At 39.8% G+C, this 12,540-nt stretch overlaps 1 protein-coding gene across 9 annotated transcripts in view; it reads right to left on the minus strand.

Annotated features, from left to right (window-relative positions):
- Window positions 1-2,439: 2,439 nt before the first annotated feature.
- Window positions 2,440-12,540, minus strand: part of mbnl3 (muscleblind-like splicing regulator 3) — a 28,163-nt gene continuing 18,062 nt past the window's right edge. For 3 of the 9 annotated variants that reach the window (XM_062393741.1, XM_062393735.1, XM_062393736.1), the window contains exons 7-9: window positions 11,364-11,474; window positions 9,826-9,920; window positions 2,440-8,808 (exon numbers count right to left, since the gene is read on the minus strand). In XM_062393741.1, the coding sequence (XP_062249725.1) occupies window positions 8,791-8,808; window positions 9,826-9,920; window positions 11,364-11,474 (224 nt within the window). In that variant the 3' untranslated portion in view covers window positions 2,440-8,790. Of the gene's footprint in view, window positions 8,812-9,825; window positions 9,921-10,121; window positions 10,561-11,363; window positions 11,475-12,540 lie in introns of those variants that run through there. The other 6 variants (XM_062393738.1, XM_062393742.1, XM_062393740.1 and 3 more) reach the window with 6 other exon arrangements.

A 12,540-nucleotide genomic window follows, 5' to 3' on the forward strand; every position in this document is an offset into this window, starting at 1 on the left:
AAATAGGTTAGAAATAAGAAATGGTTGGTTTAGATATTTTTACTGAAGCAATGATTCTTTGGCATAATTTACCCCTGAGCCAGCTCGGAGAAATTATGCTGATGTTGAAAAATGTTAAAAAAATTTTTTTTATATAAAATTAAATATAATTTAAAAAAAAAATCTAATTAAATTAAATTAAATTAAATAATAAAAAAAAAAAAACTGCGCGCGCACATCTGCGCAGAAGCCTACTGCGCAGATGTGCGCAGAAGCCCATTGCGCACATCTGCGCAGAAGGCCATTGCGCACATCTGCGCAGAAGGCCATTGCGCACATCCTGCGCAGAAGCCTACTGCGCAGATGTGCGCAGAAGCCCATTGCGCACATCTGCGCAGAAGGCCATTGCGCACATCTGCGCAGAAGCCCATTGCGCACATCTGCGCAGAAGCCCATTGCGCATATCCTGCGCAGAAGCCTACTGCGCAGATGTGCGCAGAAGCCCATTGCGCACATCTGCGCAGAAGGCCATTGCGCACATCTGCGCAGAAGGCCATTGCGCACATCCTGCGCAGAAGCCTATTGCGCACATCTGCGCAGAAGCCCATTGCGCACATCCTGCGCAGAAGCCTACTGCGCACATCTGCGCAGAAGCCCATTGCGCAGAAATTGCGCGCGCAGCTTTTTTTTTTTTTTTTTTTTTAAATAAATTTTTTCCTATTTTTACATTTTATTAATTTAAATTTACATAGAGTAAGATAATTTGTAATGTATAAGAGAAATCCTGGCTGTATTAAGAACTCACTACAATGATAGCTAGGAACGGGATTCGAACCCGGGTACTAATGTTGGCGAACCATCACTCTACCAACTAGGCCACACAGCCTGCTGGTCGATAGGCGAACTAAGCAGTATAAGAAGATGGACAAATTATCGTGTGTGTGTGTGTTCGTGTCAATCTGTGCTGCTTCTGATACACACTTCAGAGAAATGTGTTGGATTTTAGATACTGGATGATTTAACATGCTTTAAAAACCTATTGTTAGAGAATAACCCAGGGTTTTTCAACCTTGTTTTAGGACGCTACAAGAATCACAGTCTGCTGCTGCTTGTTTCCATGTGATGTCCTGAGGCTGCCCCCTGCTGGCTGCTTGGTTCCTCTGCTGCTCTAGCTTGGTTTGTGCAGCTTGTGATTAAACTAAAGTTGTCCATAAAAGAAAATATTTAATATCCTTCAAGGGCAATTTGATGAACAACCAGTAATCAGTACATGACAAAAATAATCCAATATATACAATGTAAATAAAACACAATATACCTTATAGACTTAGTAGCAGGGGAAAATTAGCTTTTGAACTAATTGATAAGTCGACCAACAGAGAATTACCCGTCAACTATTTAGATATTCTCGAAACATTTCATTCAACTTTTAATTTCCTGTTGTGTTTCTAATAATTATTAATGTTGTTGACATTTCCTTGATAAATGGGTGGAGGTTTTATTACCTCTGCTAAGGAGGTCATGTTTTCATCTCTGATTTGTCAGTCAACAGGTTTATGTAATAAACTACTGGACCAATAACCACACAACTTGGTAGAAGGAAGCTGCATGGATCAAAGCTGAACCTATACGGCTCTGTTGAGCTCTACTGAGTTTCAGTCTAGTGAATGAATCTGGAATCTTCTCTCAAAAAACATTCCCCCCCCCCCCATAGGGTTTGTAGTGTGAAGCTAATGAGGTGTTTTAAAAAGATATGATCGAAAACGTCAGACCAAGTGAATCCACTTTATTTCAGCATGAACAGAAAAAAAAGAAGGGCGTTTCATTTCACTTCACAACAGTTCCTCATAGCAGCATGATGCATACAAAGAGATGTATAAAAACCTACTCATTTTGGCAGCATAGTAGGGACATTTGCTGATGTCACCACCCGTGGCTCCGTGGACAGGCAAGCCAGCATCTAAAACATCCTGGATGGCTCCCTGTGTGAACAGTCAGGCAGTGGCTCGCACAGAATTTGCGCTTTCGCCTCAAGGTGATAGAATGCAGAGTATTTAAGCTTTGTTTACATTCAACATATTAAAACAAGAATGTAAAGCCATTATGCTCTGGCCCCTACACTTAGCTTGGATTACCGTATTCTTTCAAATAAATTATTCAGCCAACAGGAATAATATATTCATAATGCTAATAATGCAAACTTATGAGAGCAGTGTGTAGTTATAACTGCAGCCGTCTTGAGATTTTGAATCAGAGAGATAGGTTTTTTTCAATCCAATTACTATTAAAAGTCCCACTTTGAAATTTATAATATTCAATTAATTTAATTTACATAAAATTGACTGAGAAATAATTTCAGTTTGTGTTGTGGGATTAATCTTAACACTTTTAACTGAAAATGCAATGACACTCAGGTTTATTCAACCATCGTTCATGAAAAATAAACAACATACACTGAGGGAGGATCACAAATATGTTTTTATTAAAGGTCAAACAGAAATCGCAGAACTTATCATAGGCACAGTAACTTACTCTTAATAGCGATACACTGCAAATCAAATTGGCACGTAGCACAGCAGCACATACAAGCACCACAGGCAACAAAAAAAGAAAAAGAAAAGAGAAGCGAGAGAAACGGCCGTCACCGTCAAGTCTGTCCTAGAGTGTCAGAGAGAGTTTTTCATATGGCTTAGTCCTGAACAGTCTTTGGCCCTCTTCAACTTCCAGGGGTTGCCATTCGGTCTGCGACTGTACCCAATGTGATTGCGACTCACCAACAGATTACAAAAGTGTTCTACACACAGTCAACACTTGTGATGTTTCAAGTCCATTCAAACGTAAAAGGAAAACTACAGTTTGCACAATAAAGGCACACTTACACAACTGAACCTTTGAAATAACAATAAATACATTTCGAAATAAAATCACAATCGTATTCCCTTATTGGTGACTGGAAACACACAGTATGTCATGACCATTCCTCATGTACTTCTCCCCCATACTGTGCGTTGGCACTGCAGTGATGATGGCTGCTGGTTAGTCACAGCAGAGAACCTTTGGTGAGGTTTGGGTACACGTCGTACAGAGAGCCGTCTCTGTGAGCAGACACTTAAAAGTCAATATTCCACAACAGTCCGAGGGGCTGTGAACCGATTCACCAGGATGACTCAGTCTGTCCACCGCTAGGACAAGTGCCATGGCAACAAAATCGCTGGCTTTGAGAGCAATTGGAGAGCAGTGAATGTCTGAATCTGCAGGAACAGAGTTACGCAAGGACGCTGCTGCTCCAAGAATAACATCGCAAAAACAGGTTGTTTGCGACTGTGACGCAAATCCGCAGGAGAATACAGATTTATTGTTGTTTTGGATAATGACGACAAGGGGGAAAACAATAACCCATTTCACAAAATGACAGAAATGTAAGTGGATTTAAAACACATCTCATGTTCATCCCTCTCTAGAGTCTTGCTCATATCTGCTCCTCTTGTTTCCCAGCTGGTTTCAGGTGGAGCTACCCTGTGCTTTATTTTGCTGCTTTAGAGGAGAGCGCCTGCGTTTGTGTCATCACGATGAGCATATAACAACCAGGTGTTAGTATTATTTGGTTGTAATTATTCCAGAGGGACTGTTTCTTCTAATCCATCTCTATTGTTGGATGTCAGGTTTGAACCAGAAACGAACTGAAAAAGCTTTTTTAAAACCGCAGCCCATTCAAGGTTTAGAGCGAGGCAACGTCATGCTTGGATTAGAGCAGGGCTCCAGCAAACAAACAAACAAAGGGCAGATCTCTCAAAGTGATCTTTTTATACTGTAATAAAATGATAGACATATCATTAACAATACACTGATTAGATTTTTTTTAGTCAACTCTTTTCTCTATATTTATTCAAAATAAATTTTGAGTATTTCGACATAGTTATGTACATAAGTGCAAACAAGGTGAACATGACACATTCAGGTACACCTCAGTAAGGATGGTCATCCCCCAGCACAGCTGGGCAGTAAGAGACTTCTGGACCACGTTCTGGGTCGAAACTGAAACCGAATTCACTAATAAAACCTCAAACCTCCACAAAGAGAGGAAAGCCGTCCCCGCTGCAGGCAGGAAGTGAACCGATTAGTTTGATTTGACAGAAAAATATGAAGATCTTCCACTTAGTCCAAAAGCCTCTTCACCTCCCTGACAGAAAGGTGTTTAAGTCCGTTCTTATTTCTCAAAAAGAACATATTCAAGAACAACAAAAAAGAGAAAACAATTAAGGTCAAATTAATACAACAAAATAAACACCTGATCTCCCCTAAGGACCTTTGGATATTACGAAGATTTCCATATAAAATATTTCATCACGACGCAATAACAAGACAAACTAATTAGACATTCCCTTCTTGAATAGGTTAGTGGTGTACGTTATTTCAATTAATGTGAAAAAATTCACATTCGGATAATAGAAAGGTAGCCATGTTGTCATTTTGTTGCCATAGCAACCAAATCTATTACCGTTTACAATGACTCCATCATTGTATACATATGGAATATTTTTTCGTGTTGGTCTACACAAACCATTAACTATGTATAAATGATTTTTTTTTAAATTTCATGCTGTGTTTTTGTTTTAAGTTAGATAAAAAAAAGCTTAACTTACCATTAATACAAGTCATTTTGATACACAGCTATCATATCTTTATACAGTGATCCAGAAATAAGGCCCTTTGTTTGTGCCCTAGGAAACAAAAGTAGGCTGAATTACACACGCTAAAGGATCTGGACACTGCACCCAGTGATCAGATCCTTTTACATTTGAGAAAATCATGTGCATGAGATTTAGAGAAAGGAAAGACGTAAAATGTTGCTCATGCCACACTGCAGATCCACTAACTAACACACTCTTGTGCATTCGTTGTTTTTTTCAGTCAAGGCAAAATTATGTGAAGGGGGGGGATGAGATAAAGGCTAGAAGCAGGGGCTTCCTCGGCTGGACAAATCTAACCTCTCAAAACCACAAGATTGAGATAACTTTCTGGGACATTCTAATTCTCAATTTCATGAGCAGGATAGAACAATTTTTCACTAAGATTAGCTGCTAATCCCTCGAATACAGAGTGGAAGAAGAAGTACAGTATATGTCTGTGACAAAAAGTATTTTACAGATGTATGTTACCAGACATATAACAGGCTAGGTACTGCTTTTATATGGAGGACAACACGTGTCACAGAAAAAGAGTTAAAACATCAGTCGTGCCATAAAAATTGGTCAATCATGAATTTTCATGAATGCAAGCCAATTTATTATTATATAAAAATTCTACGGATGAACTGTTTATCCGTCAATCACTAGTTCAAATGAGAAAATATAACACATAAGCATATGATATAATTAAAAAAATAGGTATATAATGGAATTTAAAATCTATTTGAGATGCAATTTGTCAACACATTTATATCATGTTGTATCGCTACTCCTGTGACACCTGTTGTCTAGTGGAATGTGATCCACAGGTGGATGAAATGTAAATGTTTAAATAAATACTACACATATTCACCTTCTTTTCGTAGAATTAGATGAGTAGATTAATATCACTCTCATGTCTGTTTGGTATTTTGAAGTTAGAACCATAAAGACTGGAAACAAGGGAAAACAATGCTTTAGTTCATTGCAGAGATTTTTTACACTTTACATTGATCTGCAACGATGTAGAATGTTGGTCAATAAATAACAAGAAAGTGGGAAACAGAAATGCCAGACTGGGTTTGAAACCATTTAGAAATACTTTTATATATTCAGTATTTGATTTTGTGACTGATAAAATGTCCGACACGGTCACAATTATTCGTACTGATGTTGTCCAGAGATTCCAGATTGTGCACTTTGCCTGGTTGTGGGTCAAGAAACAGTTAAAGAACACAACTCTACGAAATGAACGATCTCAGCCTAGTTGTTTCCCCCTGCCTCCAGGTCTGTGCAAAGCTAATCAAATATAACTCATAAACAGGAGAGCAGTATTGATTTCCTCATAGACAGACAGAAGGGATATTGATATTATCAAGGGTTCCAACTTGCCTCATTGAACATAATTGACACGGATGTGAATCCAGTGAATGATTACGTCCCTGTTGCTGCACGAGCATCTCCCACTGGCCGGTCTGTCTACACTTCCTTATTCCCTAAACAAGGGTCGCAGCACAGAGGAGAACTGTCCGATCCAAACCACGAGAAAACGTAAAAATACTGCAGGAAAAAAAGAGTAACATGCTAATTGTCTCAAATTTGCCCAACGGTTACATCATTGTTAATTGGTGCATTTTGGGCACTTTGGGTACTTTCCACTGTCGGGGTACAAGAACTGACTATAATGTACCTGTATGGTTTACATTTGTACTTCAAAAAGTACAATTCAGCTCTACCTTTACTGAGAGTGAAAGATATTTCTAAAAGTAGTCACGTCACCCACAGACATTAAATATAAATCTATAGAACAATACACATACTTTATATGTCTTTACACACTATCAGCATGGTACCTTTGTGACCTAAGAAATAGTCTATATATAGTGAATCATTACATTTCAACATGCCTGTCTTTTAGAGGAGCATGAAGAGTTTTTGCTTTAGATACATTCACGACACAATGACATTATTTTTAAATTAATGATGTTTAGTGAAAAATGTTGTTTTATCTGCAGCATTTACAACAAACCAATTCTGCGATTCATTGTCTCAACACACTTTACAATGCACACAATACACTGATTTATTTACGTTACATTAACAATAAGACAGCACAGCTGTCTCAGAGAAGAAACTAGTACAGATATGATTCACCATAATAATAATAATGTACCAAATAACACATCTATCTTTGAGCACTGGTCTGTTCCTACAGTGTATTGACAGCAGTGGTTTGAGGAGACTTTAAAGAGGCACGTTTGAATTTGGATAAAAGTTATTTCAGCCCAGTTCCCGAAGCCGTTACGTTAAATTTCACATGCCATCAGAGCAGTTCATCACAGACATTTGAGAACCAGAAATCCAACTGGTTCGTAAATGTCTTTTTTCAAAGGGGTGATTTCCTTCTCATTCCTCTATCTTCTTACTCCCCCACAACTCAGTCCTGGTTACTAACTGTCACTGTAATATTTAGAGTCTGGCGACTTAAGACGAACAGGACACATCAGTAGAAAAGACGACACAATTTAAATTCAGACAGGATATTTTCAAGTTCTAAGCTTTCTCCCTGAAGAGCCGTGAAACATAAAAATGCTGTGCCGCTCACTCGATCCATGAGAGGAGACACGTACATTAGACACACTGCCTGTTTAAAAGACAGATCCGCACTGGCGAGGGGAGACGTTTATTAGGAGGAGTCATTCAGGTATTGCATTGAATGGGGGCATCACCTTGCATATACCTCCACTTGGCACACAGACTAGGCACAACATCAGGAAACAGATCCAGCTTCCTCCTCTGACATCAGGTTTAAAAGTTTATGGAGTACCAATTAAAACGTCTCAGATCTGACCCTCATAAATGTAACTTTGTTTCTTTTTCAGGGAATCCAGATTCAAGTCCAAGGCTCGTAGCTTTAACAGAAGGTGACATTTGACTGCGTTTGTAGAAACAAACCATATTTCAATCATTAGACAATTACTGACAGGACCCAACCACTGACCGAGTCCAGAGAATTAACTCAAATTCAAGAGTAGTAGTGAGTTGAGCTGTCTGATGAGAAACTTTCAGAGTTATACGGAGACAGGCTTCAACATAGCGAACATCACCTCAGCTGCTTTAAGGCAGTTTGTGTCTTAGATCCAGCAATGTTAGGTCATTTATAGTTTTTTTTTGAAGGAATATTAAATAAAAGGAAGTATTAAGAAAAATAAAATTTGCTGCCAATATCTAGTAAGCACCAGATACTGACTATGAAACGCGGATTCAAATCATGCTTAATATTTATAAAACAATTCAAAGTGGTGATCGATGTAATTACTGGAGGAATTGAAATAGACTATAAGTTGATACAGATTTTTTAGAATGAAATATTTTGTATTTGATTAGCCATCATAACATCTTTCAGAGTATTTGTGTATTTCAGCTACTCTGCAGCTGAGCTGCTAAAAACCAAAGGCACAAACAAATGAACAACGACTCACACCAGTGTCACATTTGTAGCCATCTTGAAACGTAAACATGACATGACATGAATCACTCCTTTGTTATGATGACAAACTGTACTGGTTGCAGACCAGCGGCCGTTTCACACGAGTTCCTCGAACCGTCTGAATTTTCCCAGAATCAACTTTTCAGAGTTTCACACTTTGGAACAGTCAAATGTGTTGGGTCGCCACATGTCATGGCTTCAACCCATAAAGGGCTTTTTAGTCGTACAAGTGTATGTGTGTGTGTTTGTTTGTGTGCACACGTCTGCTGCACGTTTAAGGTGTGGGCATGTATGGCTGTAACAACGAGGGAGCTCTATTGCTCTGCCTGGTCAAGTCAGTATGCATCAAGATGGCTGCTTTCAAGCAGCAGCAGTATGTCCGGGCTTGTGTTGGGTGAACCATCGCAGCTCTCCTACTGTCAGAACATAAGAGGGGTCACATTGTCACTCAGTCGTGTGCAGTGTGGGGGAGGCACGTGTTCGCTGTGTTCAGAAAGATGGCCGCCCCGGTACTGCGCATGTTTCGGGGGCTTTAATTGGTGTTTCGGGAAAGGCTTACTGAGTTTAGCGCCACTGGAGCTGCCATCAGCAGTTTGGGGACGGGACAGAAATGGGTTTCCATGGGAACGCACTGGAGCTCCACTGGGTCAGAGGTCAGAAGCTCTGTGTTTTCTACTGGAAAGGGAGAGAGAGAGGGCAGGGAGGGACACAAACATCTTTACATTACCGTCAGGAGATTATTCTATACGCTGGAGTTAGTGTGAACAAATTTATGATGTAAAGCCAGTATTTAAATGTTCAGCCAAAACATATTCGTTATTAATATCAAAGCAAACGGTCAAGTCGGCCCCGAGGATGTTTTCATGGATCGCTGGGCAAATGAAGAAGCCATTAGAAAACATTTTGATTAAGATGAACTTTAACTTTAAATGTTAATCGCAATATATTGTTTCAACAGCACAATGGTCTGTGCAAAAGATATAATGTAAATACAATGTAATAAGCACAAAGTAACCTATCACTGTATATTACAGTGTATAAAAACTTTACACTACACATCTTTTAAAGGCTACTATTAACATTGTATTTAAGCAAATACATAACATAATTTAGCCTGAATTAGGTTTTGGAGGCTGCACATGTTCTTTTTGCTCCTCAAATAATCGATCACAATGCTTTAGTACCGTGGCACAAAAAAAAAGAGCTAAAATCAGATTATTGCTTCTAAGCTGCGATGAAGTGAATACAATTAAATGAACAGTCCAAAGCACAGCTGTCACTGGAGGTAAGTGATATCTGAAAGGCAACAGAATTTAAAAGTTGCATATAGTTTTTTTTTTTTTTTTAAATACTGAAGAAAATATTATAATGTATTTTTATGTAAGTCAACAAGTACTGTATTTCAGTGAGAGCAGTGCTGACAAGTGACACACTATATACTGTTTGTCCATATATTGGGACAGACAGTGAGTAATGATATGGTTCAATGGCAAACAAAGACATTGAGATGAAAAAAGTTTTATATGTTAGGATTCCTCCGAAATCCTGTTTTCATTTGCTCACAACAGACTCAAAGGTGACGACAGATGAAACATGTGACTCTACTCGCAGCAGCTTCTTCAACCTGACGAACAGAGACCCAGAGCCTGCGGAGCTAAAAGAACAGAGAACTGAAATGAAGGAGCAAACCTGATTTGAGGCGGCGGATTCAGCGAAAGGAACATTGGTGACTGGGGTCGAGGCCGACGAAACATTGGAGGTGGTGGCCCCGTGCATCATGGGAACTTTTATTCAGGCGTGTCAGACGAAAGACAGAGGACGAGGATGTGGGCGGGAGGGAGGGAGGGAGGGGGAGGGGGAGGGGGGGACAGGAATGATATGGTTACCATGGCAAAATGTGTCGGATCAAAAGTTATGGCACAAGTGTCAGGTGATATTGCCAGGATGAAGTATCAAGACACATGCAAAACAAAATAAGAGACAAAGAAAATTACACATTTAATTAGCCGACCAGTTACAAAATAAATCAAAAAAACACTGTTCACTAACAAATGGTGTTTAAACAAACAAGGCAATCCACAGTCATACAATCCAATCAGACTGGAGGATCTGATCATTGTATTGAATGGACGGAGCATGAGCATGGAGGGAGCCAACGATCCGGACGAGAACAAAACCTCTTTCTGTTTCAGCTCTAATGTGACACTGGCTTATCTCTTCTTTAGCGCTTTTCTCACACTCGCATGACATTGATTGAAATCTGCAGATAAAATAGTTTGTAATAAGTGACTGGCTTGGCAAGATAAATTTCACCTTGACTTTGCATTCAAATCATAGACAGTTTATAAAAATGGATCCCAAAACTGGAGTGTCTCGATCGCCCTCTGGTGGCTGGCTGCAGTACAGTCTTTTTTGGAGTTAAACCTATACAGGAGCAAAAGTCAGGATATTTTCTGCCTTTACAGCTTCATTTTTAATCTGAGTTACCCAACATGATGGAAGAGCGACGCTAAATCACTGGAGACTAAACCCTTTAAAGTCTAGGAAATGTTACTCTGTGTTCCCGACAGCGGCGTGACACATCCTGGAAAAACATTTTACGGTGGTGAATAACAGAAACAGAAAACATTTCTCTTTATTCTATCTCCTGAGTTTCTACTTTTACTAACAGTGAAATGATTTTCTAAATGTTGCGTGTTGCTGTTGCAGTCGCCGCATGCAGCAGTGGTAAATGCTTTACTGATGCAGAACACAAAGTCATGAAGTGCACAAAGGGGAAGTGGTCACACACACCCAGATACACACACATGTGACAACACGTCCTAAGGAAACTCTGAATAATCACCACCTACACGTTTTGCGACGGTAACTAAATCAGTGCTACCACAAATGACACTGTAATATCCTTCTCTCTGTGTGTGAGTGTGTGGGGGGTTAGATAACTGATTTTAATAGATCTTGAATATTTCAGTATAATATATTTGTAATCAACACCTGAACACCCATTCAGGTTCACACATACTGTAATTATTAAGGATTTTACTGACAAAACATTTACATTTAATAGATTACCCAATAAGTCGTTTTATTATTCTGATATTTAAGTATCAAACTAAGAAACACGACTCTACACTCGGCTCAGTAACAACCTGTTTGGTTTAGTCTCTGGGACGTTAAAGGGGGCTGGTACAGGTATAATGTGGAGAGCCTATCGGGGGTCCCCTCACCACTCAGTCCAGGTACTGACAGGAAGCGGCTGGGGATTTGCCTGCAGCTGCTCCACTCCCTCCTTTCCCAGCGGCTCTCCGCTGCCAGCGGGGCCGGGGTTTTCATAAGTCCTACAAGAAACAGGAGCAAGGCTTAAAGGAAGACTGTCGACTGCTTGGACCTCGTCCTGCTTCCCTGAGCCACAACCTGAGCAGGCGGCCGCACCGTCACACACACACAAACACACGTACAGCGTGGAGGCACACGTACACGTCACACATGCATGCAGCGAGTTGAAATGAATTTATGAACTGCTATCGGCTCTATAATGTGACTGCAGAATGGAAGACATGATGATAGACAAACGATGCAATGAAACAGTCTGAACGTCTGTCATATGGTCTTTAGCAGCTGAATAATAGTAATAATCTGTTGCATGTTTTCACAAAAGGTGTGAATGTACCTCAACAGCGACAAATCTCAAGACCAGAGCAGTTTGAGATCAATGACTGAAAATGGCATGAACGTTACAGAACTGTAGACTAGCGGCTGGTTTCTGCTCTGTACAGGCTGGACTGCAAACCAACGCACAGATAACCGGTGCTTGTTAGAGAGAAATAAATCAGGAAAGCACTTGTTCACCTTCACTCTGCATCCAGGATTAAATGTAAGACTTTTTCGGACAATCTTGAATTAAAGCTGAGCAGCAGACATGAAGGATTTGAGAAAACTTTGAGGAACACCTGACCGTATTTAAAGATATAGTGAGCAGAGATTAAACCTTGGAATGCCATGTTTATATATGCAAAATATACATGTTTTGAAGACAATCAGCTAAAACATGCTCATCCAACACATGCTGCCACTAGATGATCAATACGTCTTTTTCAGTAAAGGCTTCTGTTCACTAACCATACAGAACTGATCCTGACATACCAGCGGCTCTTGTTCCATTATGAATAGAAACAGTGTGAGCTGAAAACAATAAATAAATGAGAGCAGACAAGGAGAAGAGCAAGATGTCAACAAAAAGAAAAGAAGAGCAGCACCAAAGAAGATGTTGTAACTGGCAGCAGCAGGTAAAGACAAGTCAACAGGCTCAGGTCACTGCAGGCAACACATGTGACATTGAGGCTGCAACAGTGTGCGCCAACACACACAGAGACACAAATACTAGCTGTAGATAACAGCACAAAA

This window comes from Platichthys flesus, chromosome 8 (assembly GCF_949316205.1).
Source record: "Platichthys flesus chromosome 8, fPlaFle2.1, whole genome shotgun sequence".
Classification (NCBI taxonomy): domain Eukaryota; kingdom Metazoa; phylum Chordata; class Actinopteri; order Pleuronectiformes; family Pleuronectidae; genus Platichthys; species Platichthys flesus.